The sequence below is a fragment of the Salpingoeca rosetta genome (assembly GCF_000188695.1).
Source record: "Salpingoeca rosetta unplaced genomic scaffold supercont1.14, whole genome shotgun sequence".
Lineage (NCBI taxonomy): Eukaryota > Choanoflagellata > Craspedida > Salpingoecidae > Salpingoeca > Salpingoeca rosetta.
Window position 1 is genome coordinate 492,248 of NW_004754920.1, and position 20,218 is coordinate 512,465.

Consider the following 20,218-nt stretch of genomic DNA (forward strand, 5'->3'; position numbering starts at 1 on the left):
TCCGTAATCGCGTCCACCATTTCCGCGCAAGAAGAAGAAGAAGAAGAAAGAGGACGTTGAGGTGAACAGAGGGGACATTGTTGGTGGTGTTGGTGTGGTAGTCGATCCTGTCTTGCTCCTTGGTTTGTTGTTGAGTCACCGCCACAGAGGCCTGCACAGTGCGCTCGCACTGGTGTTGCAACCCTGGCTGGTGCCAACGCTTGTTCTCTTTGATTGCGAGCATTTCGTGGCTGGTTTACTTGTCAACACACCAGCCATCCAACTGCCAGTTGTCGACAGTCCCGTCTGCTTCTTGCGGTGCTCACAGTGACGGCTCGCCATCCTCCGCCATTCCTTTCGCTGTGCGTTGTTATTTCGCCTTCTTCAGCTTGGTCACAGTGACACACCGAAGCACGTTCGACGCCCACTCTCGTTTCCACTGCCAGTTCGATTCACAGACAGCGGTGCATTAGCGCCGCACCCAACGTCATCATGACCAATGTGAGGCAGGCTGTGTGGCGACAGTGCAGCCTGGTTTGCTTTGGTTCTTGCCGTTGCGTTGGTGCTGTGTGGTGCTGTGTGGTGCCGCGCTTTCCTGATGCTGTGTGCCACATTTCCTTGCGCTAATGCTGGCTTTTTCAACTTGATGCCCTCCCTGTGTTGCTGGTTCTCGCTCACACCCACCCACACCCACAGCCGCAGTCCTTGCAGTACATTGTACAGCAGATCAAGTCTGCCAGCAGTGCCAATCCACAGGTAGCACATCCTGCCGCTGTTTGTGTTGCTCGCGTGCTCTGATTGCATGGGCGCTGCCACAACAGCAGCACGCCGCACACTGCACACATTGCACACTGCGCAGCGTACTGTACACACTACACACTGCGCACTGCGCACTGCGCATTCGAAGTTCTCACGTATGACCACGCTGCACTTGTGTGCGTGCGTGTGTGTGCAAGGCTGCCGAGCGCATTGTGACGCGCGTGAAGTATGTGACGAGTAAGCTCAGATTTGGGCAGCTGCAGCCGCTCGTGTCCGATCGAGACAGCGGCACCGACAACGACATCCTCGGCGCAATCTTGGAGGCTCTGGACAACTTGCAGCGCGCACACCGCGATCACAGCACGCTCCAACGGCTCATCGTTGAGGTGTGTGTGTGTGTGTGTGTGTGTGTGTGTGTGTGTGTGTGTGTGTGTGTGTTTGGAATACATTCGTGAGGGGGGGGGGAGGGGAGAGGGTGCGTGCTTGTCAGGGAACATGTGCCCACAGATGCAGCTCTGTGTATTCGCTGTGTGTTTTGTTTGTGTGCATGCATGGTCGACAAGAGCCAACACAAACACACACACAGACACACACAGACACACACACACGGACACACGGATACAGACACACGGATACAGACACACGGACACAGACACACGGACACACTCACAGACTAACAATGCTCACCCAATTACGTTCTTTCCTTCACCTCTCCTCTACTTTACGTCACGTTTCATCTTCTATGCCTCCTCCTGTGCTGTCGAGCAGATTCGGGTGGCTGTTGTCGTTGCGAGCGGCGATGCGTCTGCCATGCTCGTGTTGGCGTCGCAACTTCGCGGCTCACACCGCACCATCCCAGTCTCCGAGGTGATGAAGACGGAGGCGGGAGGATATAGAGTGTTAATGAACTCGTGGAGGTGGTGTGTGGATGTGCTTGAGCGCTAATCATGCTGCCGGCGCTTTATAAGTGCCTTTACCTCACAATCCTGTTCATATTCACACACACACACACACGCACAAAACAAAAAAAAAAAAAAACCAACAAAACAAAAAAACAAAAACAAAAAAACACACACACAGCCTTTGGCGCAGCTGCACATGTCGACGGGTGTATGGATGCAGCACTCCACGTCCATTGTGCCGCGAGCACCGCCCCCACCGGACCTGACAGGAGCGGCATCCTCCTCCGTCGACACGTGCTCCCCGCATTCGCCTGCCCCACTACAGCCTCGCGACATTGTCAACACGCTCCTCCCTGAGCGGGACTTTTCCGCCACCAGCATGCGCGTGCGTGATGCAGGCCGCCTGTCGCAACTGGGCATTGACCTGGACTCCGCGTGCGTGCTTGCAGGCAACGGCGCGCTCTTCTACCTCACAGCCTCGACGTTTGTGAAGCTCGTGCCGACGCCAACACCGGGCGAGCTCAGCATTGCCTTTATCAAGCCCTCCCCTCTCGGGTAAGCCGCTCTTGTGTGTGCTCGTTTGCGTGCCATGTGTGTGTGTGTGTATGCGCGTGCGTATGTGTGTGCTCTTGTCTGCGTGCCATGTGTTGCTTCCGCGACATTCCACAACACCGTCGCCATCACATGCCACTAACCCTCATCCTAACCCCATCTCATCGACAACGTCTCCACCGTCACTACTCCCATCCCCCTTCCAAGCGAGTCCGTCACGCCCGTGTCGGCCACCATTGCCGATGGCACCGTGTATGTCCTCGTGGCAGAGTCGACAAAGCTGCACGTCATTCCGCACGAGGGCCAGGCACCCGCAGCGCAATACGACGTACGCGCATTGGTGGTTGCTGCTGCTGCTGCTGCACACGTGTTGGCCAAGGTGTGGCGGCCAGCCTGTGGCTGACGTTTCTCAGTGCAAATTCTTACGCTTGCCCTCTTCCGTCCCTGTGTTGGCTGCAATCGCGCAGATTGTTGGTGCGGTGATTACGACAGACATGATCAAGGACAAGCAGTGCCATTTGTTCACCCACGCCTTTCGCCCCCACATATGCTGGCGCTCCTCCGCACTCCCCATCGGTGCTGCGCTTGTTGTTGTCGTTGTCGTTGTCGTTGGCGTTGGCGTTGCTGGTGGTGGTGTTGGTGGTGGTGTTGGTGGTGGTTGCGCTTGCCGTGGATGGTGGCGATGGTGTTGTTCTGGTTTCGCGTGCTTACTGGTCAGGGCATGGCGCACGCCATGGTTGTTTGTTTGCCTGTGTGTAGTCCACGCCGTTATTGCTCCACCAGAAATATGCCACGCGTTCTTACGTATTGCCTTGCTGTGCGTTCAGTTTGGGAAACGAGCGCGCTGTGCCTCGATCCACACAGCAGCAATGGCTGCATCCATCTTGCGCGAGCAGACCACACCCGTTCGATCATGATGCAAGATCATGTTGTCTTTGACAAACTGGAGCGCGTCTCGGATCCCGGCAGCCTGACGCGCTCCTGCACCCTCTGTACGACCCAGAGGGGGAGAGACAGCGAGAGGGAGAGAGACAAACAGACAAGCGCACGCACACACGTACACCGACACCGACACCGACACCGACACAGACACAGGCATACACACACACACACACACACACACACACACACACACAACAACACACAACACACAAACACATACACACACACACACACAACGCTCACGTCCTCGCCCAATTCATCCCAAATGACCTGTAGGCCAACTGCTTGGGGACCGGTTTGATGCGTACATGACGTCGTCGTGGATGGACGCGGTCAAGTTTGGCTGCAACGTCTACATCAAGTCCCTTACCCTGAAGCTCGACCAGGACACAGCGCACGTATGTCATCCATTGCTCGCAACCTTTTCAGGGGAGGGCGGAACCAACTTGGGGGTGGCGTGTCAAACGCGAGTGAGAGCTGTTCCGCGGTTCAATGTGATGGTGTGTGATGTACCGCACATCAGCACACACCAGCTCACCCGTTCTCCTTGTCCCTTCCCCTGAAATGCACGTGCGTGTGCGTGCATGTACGTGCGCGTGTGTGCCGTCATCAGGACGACTGGGAGCGGCTGCAGTTGAACTCGGGCACGCCTGTGTTTCGACTGACGGGATCATACATCTTCCTCGGTGCGCCCGTTTCACCATGACATGAAAGAGGGGCGAGGGGACCGTTGTGTTGGCCATCGTTGTGTTGACGCATAGGGGAAGTGATCGAGTGTGTGAGCGTGTGTGAGTGAGTGAGTGAGTGAATGAGTGAGCGAGTGAGTGAGTGTGTGTGTGTGTGAATGAGTGAGTGAATGAGTGAGTGAGTGAGTGAGTGAGTGAGTGAGTGAGTGCTTGTTGGACATTTTCTGGATGTTGAAATCAAACTCTTCCACTCATCGTTTGCATTCGTACACACACACACACACACACACACACACATACACGCGCACGCACATTCATTCATTCATTATTTTTATGCAGCTGAGAACATCACCGACCGCCTTCTTGTCCAGCGTTCCAACTTTGACATGCTGACCATGGTGGAGGACAAAACTGTGCCACCAAAACTCTCCGTCCTCGCCTCATTTGGTGCGCCCGCACTCACACACACACACATACACACACACACACACACACACACACACTCTCTCTCTCTCTCTCTCTCTCGCGAGCAAGGCCTTTTTCCCTGTTCTGCATCCCATTGTCCTCCCAACCTTTTGCTCACCCCGCCCCAACCGATTGTTCACGCCACCACCCTGTTTGAACATTCCCCTTTCGTCCCTGCTCCATTGCCCCCACCGTCACAGACGAGCCCGTGAAGTGTGTGCGGCTGTGGTCGGAGCACGAGTACCTCTTCCTGATGCAATCGAACGCCATCTTCATCTTCAACACCAAGGAAACCATCCAGCAGCGCCTTACAAACATCTCCCTCAAGCCAGTACGTCACATGATTTTTCCACATTGCTCGCGCAGTCTCCCCTGCCCCCGTTTTGTGTCCTGAATTTCTTGACACGCGCACTTCATGTAATTTGCCCCACCTCACGCCCATTACATCCACTCAATGCTTCCGTCTCTGCGGTTCTCCGTTATTCGTTCTGCCTTTCATCGCCCCTCCCCCCCAAGGGCGAGGGCATTGTCGATGTTGTTGTGTTTGCGAGCGCCGACAACCGGCGCCAGCTGCTGTTGCGCACAACAACGGGTGCACTTGTTGTCGTTGCCAACCCGCTGTTTGTGCTCGATATTGCCTCCTCGGCCTCGACAAAGTTCTCAAAGCGATACGGCGGCAAAGGTAGTACGATTCGTGACACACCATCTTCACTGCTGCTGCTGCTGCTGCTGCTGCTGCTGCTGTGTTCTCCGGACTCATGTTGGGGATTGCTTTGTTGACAGCCGAACCCTACACCCCGCCCCGCACACATACTCACTTACACATACTCACTTGCACATACACACTCGCTCATACTCTCACCCACATCTGCCCTCTGCCATTATCATGGCCTTCAGACCGGCTCACCGGGCGGCGGCGGACAATGCGCACTCGCTTAAACGGCGAGCGGAGGGCGTTGCGTCCAGCCCCGTCATCATTATCATCATCATCGACGCTACGATCGTCATCGTCCCCATCAATATCGCGGCAGCAGCAGCAGCAGCACCGCAACGAGGGTGTTGTTGGGCGAGTGCTGATGCTGCGCAGTGCAGCGCGCCGCAATGCGCGGGAAGTGCTGCGTCGGCTGGCGGGCAGGCCGTGCGAGGAGAGCGGCCTCGCTGCCATGCTGAAGCGCGCAAACGAGCAGCTCGAAGGCAAGGCAGCACAGGCGGCAGAGCACGGGCTGGCGTCAAGTGGACTGGCTGTCCTGAAGGAAGAAGACGGCGAAGAAGACGGCGAAGAAGCCAGTGCGAATGGTGTTGGAGAAGAAGAAGGAGAAGACGCGCAGCAAGGTGAAGCAAAGGCAGAGCGGGAAGAAGGCGGTGACAAGACGCCCGGCACCTCCACCGCCTCCACCACGACCACACGACACGAAGCAGAAAAGGGCACGCGTGGCGCTGCCACCGACGGCACACCCACAGGCAGCAGCAAGGCCGAAGGTGCTGGTGAAGGCAGCGAAGAACAGGGTCATGACGACAAGGAAGAGCGTGGTGCTGACACCGACAAGACAGCAACGGAGGTTGGAGCATCTTTGGCAACGGCAATGCGGAAGAAGAAGCGGCCTCGCGTCTCCTTTGTGCTGGATCACCTGCAGCCCAACGCAGACGCGCAGGAAAAGGACAAGAAGGAGGGCACGGGGACCGCACGGCTGTCAGCCAACAGCACGCTGGGACAGGCTAAGGACAGTAGCAAGAGGAGCAAGAAGAAGGAGAAGAAGAAGAAAAAGAAGAAAGAGAAGAAAGAGAAGAAAGAGAAGAAGAAGGGGACCGGAGATGCATTGGCGAAAAAGGCAAGTGGCGGCGTGGGCGACCTGAAGGCGCCATCTCCCGATGCCAACGGGCAGTCCGCGGGCGAGGGTGCTGATGGTGTGCTCGATGTTGACACGGCCATGAGTGGTGATGGAGACGACGTAGACGAGGGCAGCCTGCTGCGTGAGCTGTGGGCGCCGAGCATGGCGTCAATTGCCCGCCGCCACCCACACCGCCCGCCACGCTGGTCTCCAGAGCGCGATCGCGTGCCGCCCTCAGCGACGGTGGCGACACCAGCGGCCAAGGAACCTGAGGCCGGTGAGGGTGATGGTGTCGGCCAGGAGGGTGATGCTGACGTGGCTGGAAGCGATGCGGTTCACTCCACAGCAGCGACTGGTGAGGCAACAGGGCCAGCTGAGGCAACAGGGCCAGCTGAGGCAACAGCTGGCGAGGCGACAGTCGCAGCAGAGGGCGATGACCGCGTGGAGGTTGCGCTACCGCTTACAGTTACGGCTGTCATCGATGTTGACGTCTCTGCCTCGCATATCGCTATTGTCACCACGGACCACACGGTGTGTAGTGCGCTCTGCTGTCGTGCTGGGCTGCACTTTGTCTCCAACCGCGATGCGGCCATGCGTCCATGCACTCATGTGCACCCTGCTGCCTTCATACACACACACACACACACACACACACACACACTCTCTCTCTCTCTCTCTCTCTCTTTCTCTCTCTCTCTCTCTCTCTTCTGCTCCCCACATATCCAACACTTTGTCTTGTCTTTTTTTTTTTCTTACACCGCCACGTGCTGTTGCCTGCCGCCACCTCTGCCGGTTTGCAGGTGTACGTTGCGTCAACGTCGAGTGGGCTGTCGTCCAAGCTGCCGTGGAAGCAGATCAAGGCTGAGGACAGCGAAACAGGCGCATTTGAAGCCCTCAGCTGCTTTCTCCACAATGAGCAGATTTCCATTGTTACTACAGACCGGCGCCTCCTCCAGCGCGCGGTACGCACGCTTGCTCCCGTTCTTACAGTTTTTTTGTGCACATTTCCGTGTACACGTGTACACGTTCCTGCGCGTAGGCGTGTAGCTGTGTCATTTTGTGATGGTTGTCCCAGTGTCGTGTGCGTGTTGTGTTGTTGGGCCCCACCTTCTTTGGTCGCTCCTTGCCATGCGCCAACTCCCTCACACGTCCAATTCAACGTGTCATCTCACGTGCGTGAACAGAGCGACGCGTCGCTGGCGTCGCGACTGCATGAGCGGGTCAAGCACGTCATCCACGTGACGCAGACACAAGACAAGGACAGCCTCTACGTGTGCTGCACGCAAAAGCGCATGTGCCCATCGTTCCTCAGCTTTGTTACCTCCACCTGTGGGTACATGGTGATGGCGTGGCCCGAGCACGCTCTCACGGGCACGGCCGGCTCCACCAACACGGTCACAGATGTGCGGCCAATCGAGTATGGCCTGCGGCTCAGCCCGCGATCAGCGCAGCCCGCCGCGTTTCAGTGCGACTCGCGTCACGTGGTGGCGACGGACAAGTGCGTGTGGCAGCTGCAGTCCCCAACAGACATCAAGGTGTTGCGGACACTGCCGCTGTCCTCGTTGCTCACGACGGAGGACCCTCTCAAGACGCTCACCAGGGGGCTGTCCACCCCCGCCTCCACCCCCACCGCGCCGTTCGCTGCCACGGCAGCATCGTCGCGGCCACCACAGCCACCATCGTCATCGTCATCGTCATCGTCATCTCCACCGGCCCCTGGCGACGTGTCGTCGTACCCTCGCAAGCAGTCGTCGCCGCCCCCAGCATCGTCAGCGACACGTGCTGATGCAACAGCAGCAACAGGAACGGCTTCAGCATCGTCGTCAACCACGCACGATGCGACCACGCCTGCCAGTGTTTCGTCGTCCGCTTCTGCCGTGTCTTCCTCAGGTGCGCCGCCATCACTGCCGCGCGCCCTGGCTGACTTGGGCTCGCCGGCGCGCACGTCGTTCTGGTCAGCGATGACCGATGACAGTGCGTGCTGGCTGTCACGCCGCCAGGCGGACACCGCCCTGGTGGTGGCCAGTGTTGGGGAGGAGGTGACAGAACACACCGTGTCGTGCGTGCTGTACTCGTCCCTGTGCCACCGGCTTCTGACAGACGTGCAGGACGCAGATGCCCGCGCTGCCCTTGACGCAGAGCTTCGCTTCTTGCTGTCGGGTAAAGCCAGCGCCAGCGCCGATGCCAAACACACGGCAATGGCGCGCACATGCGTGCAGCTGGCCCACCTGCCCGATACGGTCCCTTCCTGCCTCTCAAGCAGCGCCGAGCCCTGCGAAGAGCACGGAACCACCGCCACCACCAACAGTGACGACGCGAACGGCAGCGAGAACGCGAGCCGCAACCGTCCTGCCGTGACGCCTGGCGACCCGGCCGCCAAGGGCGAGAGACACAACGTCCCCAAAGAGCACGACGAAGATGAGGAAGATGAGGAAGAAGAAGACGAGGAAGCAGTAGACGAGGAAGAGAAAACAAACGGTGGTTACGGCCACGAAGGTGATGCCAACAGCTGCGCTGCGCACGTGGGGCCGCGCCTCGGGCCCACAGCAAGGATGCGGCTGCGTGTGTCCACGCCTGTCAACACTGGGGTCTGCCTTCGCGGCGTTGCGTTGTGGATTGACATCCCCGACTCAGAGTCACTGTGGGTGCGGCCCGTCAAGGTCTGTGCCCGCGCTGTTATGGTGGCGGACGCCACATCACCATCTGTAACACCAACAGCAACACAAACAGCAGCATCGACAGAATCGGCGACAGAAACGGCAACCTCGTCGGGAACTTCAACGACAACAGCGGCACACGCTCCTCCGATGGCACCCTGCTACTACAGCTTCCGCCACATTGCCATGCGGCCGCTCGGCGCGAGCGCGTTTCTGCTGCTGTACGATGAAGCCAATTTCACGATTGGGCCGTTCCCTGCCGGGTTTTCGGGCCATGTCGACCTCACCTTCACAGTGGTTGGCATCGAGGGGGCTCGCGTTGCCCCTGCCGGTATTGCGCCCGCTATCTCGCGTTTGCTGACGCCACTCGGTGGATTTGCAACAGCCGTACCGCCAACGTCGCCTTTGCTGTTGTCGTCGCCGTCGTCGTCGTCGTCGCCGGCACCATCAGGCGCCCGTGGTGGTGATGGTGGTGATGGTGGTGATGGTGGTGTTGGTGATGACAGCGTTGATGGGGCCTCCACGGACACCGCTCCCAAGGACAGTTGTTGCTTGAAAAGCGACGGCAGCTGTGATGGCACCGTGGCGAGCACGCCCTCTGCTGTGATGGCCATTGTGTCAGTGCCCACGGAAGAGCTGATGGTGCTGCGTCGGTGGTCGCGACCGCACTCGTTTCAGCTGTCCGTCTCGCCCGCCTTTTTCCGCACCCTGCTGCTGCAGTGGGCAGAGCTGCTGAGGAGCGTGCCTGACATGGTGGCGCTGGCCAAGGCCGCTGCCGAGGCGAAATCGGACACCAGCAACGGCTGCGCCAGCGAGGGCGACAGCATCAATGAGAAGGAGCACAGCGCCACTGACAAAGGTGGTGTTCATGCTCGCAGTGCAAAGTACTGGGAGCAGATGTTCGCCTTCAAGTGCACGGCTGCGCTCCTGGCGCGCATGCTGCTGTGTGGGCCCTCGGCAATCCAGTCCTGGCACTCTGAAGATCTGCGCGCTGTGCTGGACGCCACCAACAGCATCAAGTCAGCTGTCGTGTCGCTCACCTCCACGGAGCCAGCCCTGGCCAGGTTCTGCTTCCAAGCAACGCAGTGGCTCGTGCCACGCTGGCTGCACGTTGGCAGCACGTACAGCGCGTTTGCGCTTGCTCGCCTGCTGCGCACACCGCCCGGCGCGCCCCTTGATACGTGGCTCCGCCTCGTGCTTGGCAACGACATCCACGCCGCACAGCCAGGGACGCTGTTGTGGCACATCATCTCGACGCTAGTGTCCCAGCAGCAACACCAGCTGCACGGGCAGCAGCAGCGGGTGCCACACCTCTTGGAAGACACCACCAAACGTTCAAGCACCAGCGCACGCGCCAGTAGCCGTACTGGCACCACGGCCCCCACAGCGCCGGCATCCTCACCAACCGTGCTCGTGCGGGAGCACCTGGAGCTGTCCGTGGCACGGCAGCTGAAGCAAGGGCCCGTGCACAAGTTCATGTTTTCGTGCGCGCAGACTGTGGAGGAGGTGTTTCTGACGCTTCGGCTGACCGAGCAGCCACCCAACACGGCCACAATGTCTGTCACTGTGCACTACATGAGCGCGCCCGTGCTTGCGCTGGCTGATGAGCGCGTGGATGTGCAGGCGCTGCTTGATGTCAAGTACGCCGCGCCATCCCTCGTTCAGCCCGTCATGGTGGGCACACTGTGCTCCTCGTCGCCGTCAGCGGGGCCGTCTTCGTCATCGTCATCATCGCCAGACGCGTTCAAGGACCCTGGAGCGGCCCTGTACGATTACGAGCTCGACGTGACGGGTGCCGTTCGCGCAGGGGTGAGCGCCTGCAGACAGGCCGTTGTACAGGTGCTGGAGCGTGTTGGCCACGAGGAAGCGGAGGGCACGCGCCTTGTGCAGGCCTTGGACTCACTGCCGATGATGGTGCTCGTCACGACAGAGTCCATCACCCCGCTCCAGCTGAGCATGGCTGGCGGCACAGCGGCATACCAGGTGCGAAAGGTGTCGCCGCTGCTGTCACAGCAGCTGCTGGCCACCCCTGATGCAGCCCTGGCGACGTACACGGACCTGGATGCTGCCGATGCTGCCCGCGATGCGCAGGAGCTGCTGCAGTCATGGACGGTTGGCGGTGCTGTGACGCGCGTGCTGCAGCTGGGCGTGCGGCCAGAGCTGCAGACCCACGAGCGCTTCTTCCTGTTTGCGGAGGTTGCGGCGCTGCTGGATACCGCTGGGGACGGCTGGACGGCGCATGTGGCGCTGCAGGCCGCACAGGCGGTCGTGGCCACGTGGGGCCGCCTCCTCTCCGACGAGTACGACGAGTGCCTCGCTGTTGTGAAGCGCGCGGTGCTTGTGCTGCTGCAGTCGCCGGCGTCCAACACGGATGCACTTGCGCTGCTCGGCTCCCACGGCGCAGCGGCAACGGAGGACACGTTTATGGTATCTTCTGCGTGCGACGAGGAGGAGAAGAGCCCACCCAATGTGCTGCTCGTGCGCGGGCACGACCGCCACGGCCTCATGCCCACCACCCCTCTTGGCATGCTGCCGTTGGCCAGAGCAGAGGCGCCTTCCCCTGCCTTCTCCCGCCTGCACAGCACATCCGAGGACACGCCTGCCGACACAACTGCAGCCGACAAGTGCGACGCACGTGAAGGTGATGGAGGCGACGCCGCCCGCCTTGACACCAGCGTTCATCCCCTGCAGCAAGGGGGAACGGGTGGTGCGGATGGCGATGGCGATGGCGGTGACACGGTGCTCACATCCGCCGCTGCCGAGTCGTTCCGTGCAGGCATGCGCCACCGCGAGGCCGTCGCCCTGAACGTTGCTGCCTGGGCGGGGAAAAGTGTCCCGTTTACGCGCAAGCAGGGCGCGGACGCGTCGCTGGAGCGCGTGCTGGCAGCGCTTGGTGTTCGCTTCAACACGCAGGACATGACCGGTGTTGCACGCACGTTTGAACTCATGCATCCGAGCCAGGCTGCGGAGGGCAGTGGCAGCAGTGGCGGCAGCAGTGATGACGCAGATGAAGCAGCCAGGCTTAAAGCGACCAAGCAGCTGCTGTGCGAGGCCATCAGCAGCTCGTCATACATCACCCACGCGTCTTCGGGTACCACCAGCCCAGGCGCGCTCAAACTGAAGGCCACACCAAACCACAACCCTTCGAACAAGCAGACACATACGCAGGCGCAGGCACAGACGCAGGCGCAGGTGCAGACACATACGCAGGCGCAGGCGCAGGCACAGGCGCAGGCACAGGAGTGGCTTGGGCCCGTGCTTGATCAGACGGCGCCGTTCAGCCCGCTGTCGCGTATTGACGCGAATCTTGTCCGCAGCCACATGTTCAACTTCATGTCCAAGGCATCGCTGCAGCAGGGCGGGCCTGGGTTTGGCTGGCGATCCAGCGGCGGGCGCGAGGTGCTGCTAACACCGCCGGCGCTGATGCTCGGCCACTCGCACGCACACGCAGCGGTTGTGCCACGCACCCTCCTCACGCGATGGACAGGGGATGGCGGCGACGTAACCGCTTTTGCTGGCGACAGCTCCAAGGCCGACAGCGGCCGTGGCGGAGCCAGCAGTGATGCAGGCAAGACTGTCAGGGCGTCGTGGTGGGCGGGTGTTTTGCCCACAGGTCGCCGCGACAAGAAGAAGGACGAGGCCACAGGCGCAGACAAGGACAAGGAGAAGGACAAGAAGAACAAGGACAGCTCGGGCAAGAAGGCGTCGGCACCAACGGAAGTGGCCAAGCACCACCAGCGGCGCGTGCTGTGGTCGAGCGCATTTGGCGCAAACGTGGTGGACGCACTGGAGCTGCTCAAGCGCAGCGACGCCGTGCGGCGAATGGTCCACCCCAACGTGGACGACGACGATGAGGACGGTGAGGAGGGCGATGATGGGATGAAGGGGCGCGGTGCTGCAAAGGGCGCAAAGAAGGACAAGGTGGCCAAAGAAGAGGAACAAGAAGCGGGTGAGGAGGCGGTCCAGGATCAGCAAAAGGATTCTGACGCTGGCGGAGACCGCAGCAAGGCCAAAGCCAAGGTTCGCGCGGACCCCGGATCTGCTCTGGCGCCGGGAGCCAGTGCTTCCTCTGCATCGCCCTTCATTGCACCGGGCCGTCTCCGCCCACGTGTCGTGTCGGCACTGCTGCCCTGCAACGAGCAGGAGCACGCGCAGTGGAGCCCCGAGCGACAGGCGCGCCTCGCCTTCCTCCTGGATTTCGTGTGTGCAGCCGCTGGAACGCGCGGGCATGCGTGTGCACACGCAGCGGGCCTGCTGGGCGAAGTGCCCGTGGCGCACGTGCTTCTGAGCGACTTGGTTGGGCTCAAAGCATCGTTGACACACTCACGGCCGGCATCTCGATTGTCGTCAGCAGCCGGCAACGCTGGTGATGATGGTGGTGATGCTGCTGCTGGCGGTGACGATGTCGAAGGAGATGGTGGTGATACTGGCGATGTGAGGGTGCCCGCACCAACCATATCGCGCTTTGTGAAGGTTGCCACTGCTCACAGCCGCGTATTCCAAGATATGCACGGAACGTCGGGCGTCACTGCAGGATCCCATGACACCGCAAATAGCGACAACAAGGCCGCAAGCACGGATGCTGCCAAGCGCACTTGGGCAGCGATTGCTAGCACTGCTGGTGCCACAGACACGGCCACATGTGGTGACAGCAAGCGCACGGATGGCACAGACACCACGAGCGACCACACTGGGGACCACGCTGATGAACATGATGATGAGCTGAAGAAGCAATATGCACCGGAGCACGTCGACGTGATGCTGACAGCCACCGTTCACCGCACGCGCTTGACCCACGTGTTCTCGTTCTTTGTGGAGCTGTTTGGTCACAGCAAGTCCGAAGCGGCAACACGCGGGGACGCGACTACCACTGTGGGCGAGCGAAGCAACGATGATTCCACGGACAGCGCCGAGGATGGTGGTCGCGATCAGGGGCGCGCGGTGCTTGCGGCACCGGCCAACGCCGTGTCCATCGCAAAGGAGATGCCCGTGTCCGTGCGCATGTACTGTGGCCCGGAAGACACCAGTGGTAGTCAGGGTTCAAGCAAGCATTCACAGTCTGCACGCGGCACGACTGACCCTGACAAAGAGCAGCGGCAACAGCAGCAGCAGCTGAAGCAGTCGGAGGACGTGGAGGAGGAGCAGGAGGATGACGCATCGAGTGCCACTGCTTCTCCCACCACCAGCACGCCAGCAGCCATGGATGTTGGTGCGGACGATGCTGACGGTGGTGGTGACGCCAGAATCGTGTCAAGCATGCAGGATGTGGGCTATTCGTGGCCCCCGGCCAAGGGCGTCTTGAGCTTGGAGGAGCAGCGGGCCATGGTGTACATGGCGTCGCCGCGCGTGAGTGTTGTCAACACGGCCGAGACGCATCGCCGGCGCTATCAGATCAAGCTGGAGAACATTCGCAAGGGCAGGTATGTCTTGGCGGTGACAACGAGTGCGCGTGCGCAGCCAATCTGGATCCACCTGACGGTGCAGAACGAAGCAGAGACTGCCGGCGAGTCACGCACGAGCGCCGCGCACTCTGTCGCGTCGCAGCTGTCGGCTGGGCCAAGGGTGTCGACGCCTGGTGCGGAAGACGTGTTTGCGGCTGCAAACGAAGGCAGCGCGCCAGCCAACGCCCTTCAACACCAGCAGGGCGTGGAGACGGTGTCCGAGTTCCGGTTTGCCATGGGCAATGACGTGGTCATGTGGGGCACGCCCACACGCGTGTCGCTGCCGGTGCGCACGATCAAGATACACGCCGGCGCGGGGCGGGACACGATTGTGCTCGGCAAGATGACGGGCGATGAGATACAGGACGCGTACCTGCGGGCGGAGATGGAGGAGGACGATGCGCGGCTTCGCATGCTGGAGACGAAGGACCTGTGGAAGGGCGGCGGCGAGGAGGGCGAGGATGCTGCAGAAGGTGGGCGCTTGCTGGATCGTTACAAGGAGAAGCGTGAGTTCTTTGAGAGACGGCGAGCGCGCTTGCGGTTGGGCGGCGCTGATAAGGCCAAGGCCAGAGCAAAGGGTAAAGACAAAGACAAGGACAAGAAAGAGGGGGAAGACGAGCTGGACGCTGATCTTGTCATGGCTGGCATTGAGGATGTGCACTCGCGCGAGGCGGCGTTTGCTGACCGCTACAACGAACGCATGAACAGCGGCGATGATTCGAGCGACGACGGTCGGGAGATTACGCTGGAACAGCAGGCGCAGCGCCTCGTCGGCCGCCTCCGCACCGGGCCCATGTTCATCCTGAGCGGCCACGTGGTTGTTGTTGACGGCGATGACAAGGATGACGATGATGACGCCGACGGCGTGGATGCAAAGGGCGGCAAGGAGCACGGCAATGACAGTGCTGCTCGCTACAAGCGGCGGCGTTGTGTTCCTCTTCGCCGGTGCTGGGCGGCCCTGCATCCCACGACGGTTGCCTCTGTGGCATCGGAGGAATACAGGCACCTGCCGGGATGGGTGAACCTTGGCGACCTGGCCGTCCAGGCTGAGGAGGGGGAGGAGCACGAGGTGGAAGGGGAGGAAGCCAACGAAGAGAATAAGGGCAAGGGAGGCCCTGACAAGGCCGAAGATGAGGGCAAGAAGAAGGACGACGCAAAGGGCGAGGGCAGCGACGCGCCGGAAGCAAAGGACAAGCAGAAGAAGGATGGCGATGATAACGCGGAGAACCAAGGCGAGGGCAAGGACGAGAAACAGGACGAGAAACAGGACAAGGACAAGGACAAGGGCAAAGAAGAGAACGCGTCGGCACAGGATGACAAGGATGCCAAGGGCGAGAAGGAGGGCAAGGCGGATGAGCAGGCAAAGGGCCAGGAAGAGAAAGGCGGTGTTGGTAAAGGGACCGATGCAAACGAGACAAGCCCTCGTGCTGGTGCGGTGCGTAGCGCGACAACAGCCATCACGACGCTGTCTGCGCTGCCTGGTCGTGATTTGCTGATGGTGTGGCAGAACCACCACTTCCGCGGGAGGCATGCGGTGATGGTGATGCGCCCGGCAGACGCTGACGACGACAAGGGCGATGGCCAGGGTGACAAGGACAAGAAGGACAACGACGGAGAGAAAAAGAAAGACGAGGCTGCAGGCGCCAAGGATGACAAGAAGAAGGTGGAAGGTGAAGAACACGCGGTGGCTGACAATGGCGATGGCGGCGAGGATAAGCCGAAGCAGGAGGAGCTGAAGGAGGGCGATGACAAGCAGGAGGGCGAGAAGAAAAAAGAGGAGGAAGAAGAAGGCGATGACAAGGACAAGGCCGGTGAGAAGGACAAGGCAAGCGAGGGCGAAACGCCGACGCCAGAAGAAGTGCGGGTGATGATTGAGCAAGCGGCACAAGAGCAGGAGACAAAAACCGAGGCAACAAGCGAGGGCCATTCCCTGTCGTCTTTGCAGTGTCAGCGTGCACTCCTGGCTGCTTCCCTCTGGCACAGCCGCGCATTCCATGACATGCCACCTGATGACATCACCCCTGACACATTCCTCACCATGGCGGTGCGTAGTTGCGTGTGTGTGTTGTGTGTGTGTGTGGTTGTGAAACTGTGCTTGAGACTCTGTTTTGAAGTTGTGTGAGAGAAACACTGGCCGCGCCTGCTTCATGCTCGACGGTGACGCATGCCTCACAGTCGGCCGCTCACGCTGCTACTGCTTGTAATACCTCCCATAACTAACAGAAGCGCCACAACGCCGACGCGCTCCTGGCCAACTTCTCGACTCACCAGCCGGAATACGTTGGTGCGTAAATTCAAAATGCGTCTGTGCGTGCGTGCGTGCGTGCGTGTGCGTGCGTGCGTGTGTGTGTGTGTGTGTGTGCGTGTGTGTTGACAAAGGGGGTTGCCTGCGTGTCTTTCACAGTGACTGTAGCCTTGACAGACAACCTTCCCTCGCACGCGCAAACGCGCACAAACACGCACACTCACACTCACACCCAAACCCACACCCACCCACCACATACAAACGTGCATGATTCGGATAGTGGTGCATGCTGAGCTTGGACGCCTGGGCAGCGTGTGCCCGCGTCAGGATGTGACAGCCCTTGTCCAGCACATGTACGGGCAGCCATCCCTCTCCTTTCAGTGGCTGCAGCCGTGGCCGGCGTGGGCCACGCTCCTCGTCGTGTTTGCCCCATCCCCCTTTGGGCTGCGCAGCGTCGTGTTCGGGCCGCCAGCCCTGGCCGACCTGCGAGTTGTTGCGCTGTCGTCCTCTGACGCCGCGCGCGAGTGGACGGCCGATGCGGTCGCTGATGCGGCGGTGCCCGTCACGGAGTACTTTGACGCACGCGAGCAGGCCGTCATTGCAGAGGCAGCGAAGCGCACGCACTTTCAGTTTACGCCGTCGCTTGCCGGTGTCAACGCTGGCAGCGGCCGTGATGGCAGTTCTGGCGATGGTGACGTTGAAGATGACACCGCCGTTGCTGCGTACACGCGGTCAGCCCTGTCTCGCCTCGCTGCCTGCATGGACGTTGACCAGCTGGGTCCATGCCTCAAGGTACCGCTGATGTTGAGGAGGAGGGGCGGGTTTGTTTGTGTGTGTGTGTGTGTGTGTGTGCGTGTGTCTGTGCAGGCTCGCGCACATGCGTATCTGTGTTTGTGTATGTTTGTGTATGTGTGTGTATGTGTTTGCACGCGCTGATTTGCAGCTTCAACTGACGTACGCTCTGTTCATGTCCACACATGTTGCGTCAACCACTCACACACACACAAACACACACACACACACACACAAATACACACACACACGCACACACACAAATACACACACAAATACACACACTCACACACACAAATACACACACACACACAAAGGTTGATGGCGCCGTGTACGAGCACTTGGCAGCAAGCGAGGCTGTCAGTGCCGGTGTGAGTGCGAGCGATGCTCACACGCAAGTGATTGCCTGGACAGCGTTCCTCCTCTCCCTGTCGCCCCTGTCAACGGCCGGTGTCTCACAGGACGAAGACGCAGACACCCACAAGGTGCAGTCATGCTGCTGCTTGATTGTGTGCATGTGTATATGTGTACGCGTGCATAATTGTACATATGTGCAGAGATGCGTGCTTGTGTGCAGTTGTAGTTTGGTGCTCTTGTGGTTTGTGTGCATGTGTATGCGCGATTCATTATATTGTTTGTTGTGACATTGACAACCCAACCTCTTGTTCACTTGTTCGTCGTGCTTTGTGAACTGTACGTGTGTGCGATGTATGTGCGATGCGTGAGCAGCTTGTGTGCAGCGGTTTCCGCCATCAGCATGACATATTCCTGGAGTTGGGCCACCATCTCCACGACGCCCAGCGGCACTTTGACTTCCTGCAGGTGTGTGTGTGTGTGTGTAAGTGCTGCGGAGAGTGTGCGTTGAGGAGGAAAACAGATTTGACCTGCGGTATGTATGGTATTCTTGGTCACACGGCACACGTTCACTTGCGCTTGTTCTTGCCCCACTTTGTGTGTGTGTGTGTGTGCGTACATTGGCGCATCTGCAGATGTGCCGGAAAGTAAGCGCGTTTATGCAGCGCAAGGAAACGACGCTTGAATCGGCCGTCCTGTACGTTTCAATCGCGCGTTTGCATCGTGTGTGATTTCTGCAGTGTACTATTCGTTACACCTGTGTGTTGGAAAGCTGTGGCATGTGTGGCATGTCTAGGGTTGTTCTCACACTCACGTGTCGCGTGCGAATACGTGTGTGCGGTGCGTATTGTTTTGGGCAGGCTGTTGTGCCGCCTTGTTGAGATGCGCGAGTACGACGTTGAGCAGCTGGTGCGCCCGCGACCACCCCTCGTGTCCACATCGCGCCTCGCTTCTGCAACGTGCGTGCCCCGTGTTCGTGTTTGTGCATGCGTCTGCTGGGTTCATCCACGTGTATGCTGCGTGTGCATGCTGCGTACATGTTGCGGTGCCTGTCGAATCGCCACCCGCTGCTTGTCTTGCTCTGTACGTGTCCTCACAGCGTTGGCTGGCATGCGCGCTGGACTGCAGATGGGTGGAGACGAGCTGCCCTCTTGTCTTTGGCCGAGACTTTGCGGCCTGTCTTCGCGTCATGTCAGACGCCGTGCTCAAGCGCATCGCCAAGGAAAAGTGCGCGATGTTCTGATTGTGCTGTTCTCCTATGCGCTTTTCTTGCCCGTTGGGGCTGGTGCTGTCCTTGCGTGTCTTCATTGACCACGGCGCGTGTGGCTCGCCACTCACGCAGCCCACACACATACACACACACTCACTAACTCACACATACACACATACACACACACTCTCTCTCCGTCTCTACTGTAGGAGCCCGAGTGTGATGTTGGCGGTGAGCGGTGCGCTGCGGGCGTCGGTGATGAGTGTCGCTGTGCAATCGCACGAGCTGCCGCTGTGGCTGGCAGAGGCCAGCCGCCTTCGCAAGATTGTCGTTGTCGTGCAGCGGCGCGCCTCTGAGCTGTCCAACTCGGCGAACGTGCCCAAGGTACCGACGGAGCTGACGAAGGATGTGCTGTTCGTCCACGCTGCGCAGGACACCAAAGCCGACAACTACTCCATTACCAACGGCTGGATCACGTATGTCATGTGCTTTTACCTTTACCCCTTGCTGTGTTGCTTGCTTGTTTGTGCGTTTCCGTTCCTTGCTCCCCGTGTGGAACAATGTGCATGCATACATGTTCTGTTTATGCGTGTGTGCGTGTGTGTGTGTGTGTCTGCGAGTTTTCAGCCTGATGTGCTTGCCTATTGTCGCCGGTGCCTGACAATTCAAACAAACACAAACACGCAAACAAACGCACGCACGCAAACACACACGCAAACAAACGCACACACACCGTTCTGACTCGCTTGCCATTGTCTTACCACTGGTTCTTGTGTGTTTGCTGCAGGAACACGCGCGAGCGGCCATCTGTGTCCATTGAAATTCCAGTCACGGCGCACATGCGCGGTATCGTGCTGCCCGCCAACGTCAAGTGCACCGTCATCGCCACACAGGTGATGGGATGTGATGGGACGTGATGGGACGTGACAGAGGGCGTGATGGGGATGCGCAGCAAGTAGCATGCTGTTGGCTGCGACTGGAGCACTCACACTTGGTGCTCTCGTTGCAATCGTGGGTGTTGCTCTTCTTGTTGTTCTTCTCATGTGTCCGCCTCACTGAATCGTGAATCGCATCACCGCCGCCACGTCCACAGCATGCGGACGGCACCGTTGGCTCTGCGTCAGTTCGGCTGTCTGATATGGAGCGGGATGCAGTGGTCTCATACCTCAAGGATGTCAAATCCGAGGAAGAGGTGGAAAGCTGCACCCGCTACCACCTCAGATACCCGCACATTACCATGGACGTGTTGCTGTTTGATGCTGCAATTGCCCAGGTGCGCTGTGTGTACGTGTGTGTAGGGATGTGCGTGTGTCTGAGTGTGAGTGTGTGCGTCGATGTGTGCAGGAATGTGCGTCGATGTGTGTAGGGATGTGTGTGTGTGTGTGTGTGCGTCGATGTGTGCAGG

General features: G+C 59.6%; 1 protein-coding gene across 1 annotated transcript in view; it reads left to right on the plus strand.

Moving 5' to 3' along the window:
* Nucleotides 1–22: 22 nt before the first annotated feature.
* The window catches only part of PTSG_06222 (uncharacterized protein), a gene marked incomplete at its 3' end in the record, with an annotated part of 24,169 nt that continues 3,973 nt past the window's right edge, over nucleotides 23–20,218 (plus strand). Inside the window, exons 1-27 of the mRNA XM_004993054.1 lie at nucleotides 23–61; nucleotides 368–480; nucleotides 676–735; nucleotides 936–1,124; nucleotides 1,507–1,605; nucleotides 1,819–2,195; nucleotides 2,400–2,520; nucleotides 2,660–2,768; nucleotides 3,020–3,184; nucleotides 3,411–3,532; nucleotides 3,748–3,820; nucleotides 4,160–4,267; nucleotides 4,486–4,616; nucleotides 4,802–4,967; nucleotides 5,183–6,645; nucleotides 6,915–7,076; nucleotides 7,299–16,256; nucleotides 16,436–16,496; nucleotides 16,738–17,249; nucleotides 17,567–17,734; nucleotides 18,006–18,071; nucleotides 18,239–18,300; nucleotides 18,464–18,562; nucleotides 18,732–18,830; nucleotides 19,023–19,289; nucleotides 19,601–19,706; nucleotides 19,907–20,086. Of these exons, the coding sequence (XP_004993111.1) occupies nucleotides 472–480; nucleotides 676–735; nucleotides 936–1,124; nucleotides 1,507–1,605; nucleotides 1,819–2,195; nucleotides 2,400–2,520; nucleotides 2,660–2,768; nucleotides 3,020–3,184; nucleotides 3,411–3,532; nucleotides 3,748–3,820; nucleotides 4,160–4,267; nucleotides 4,486–4,616; nucleotides 4,802–4,967; nucleotides 5,183–6,645; nucleotides 6,915–7,076; nucleotides 7,299–16,256; nucleotides 16,436–16,496; nucleotides 16,738–17,249; nucleotides 17,567–17,734; nucleotides 18,006–18,071; nucleotides 18,239–18,300; nucleotides 18,464–18,562; nucleotides 18,732–18,830; nucleotides 19,023–19,289; nucleotides 19,601–19,706; nucleotides 19,907–20,086 (13,932 nt within the window). The 5' untranslated portion in view covers nucleotides 23–61; nucleotides 368–471. The remainder of the gene's footprint in view (nucleotides 62–367; nucleotides 481–675; nucleotides 736–935; nucleotides 1,125–1,506; nucleotides 1,606–1,818; nucleotides 2,196–2,399; nucleotides 2,521–2,659; nucleotides 2,769–3,019; nucleotides 3,185–3,410; nucleotides 3,533–3,747; nucleotides 3,821–4,159; nucleotides 4,268–4,485; nucleotides 4,617–4,801; nucleotides 4,968–5,182; nucleotides 6,646–6,914; nucleotides 7,077–7,298; nucleotides 16,257–16,435; nucleotides 16,497–16,737; nucleotides 17,250–17,566; nucleotides 17,735–18,005; nucleotides 18,072–18,238; nucleotides 18,301–18,463; nucleotides 18,563–18,731; nucleotides 18,831–19,022; nucleotides 19,290–19,600; nucleotides 19,707–19,906; nucleotides 20,087–20,218) is intronic.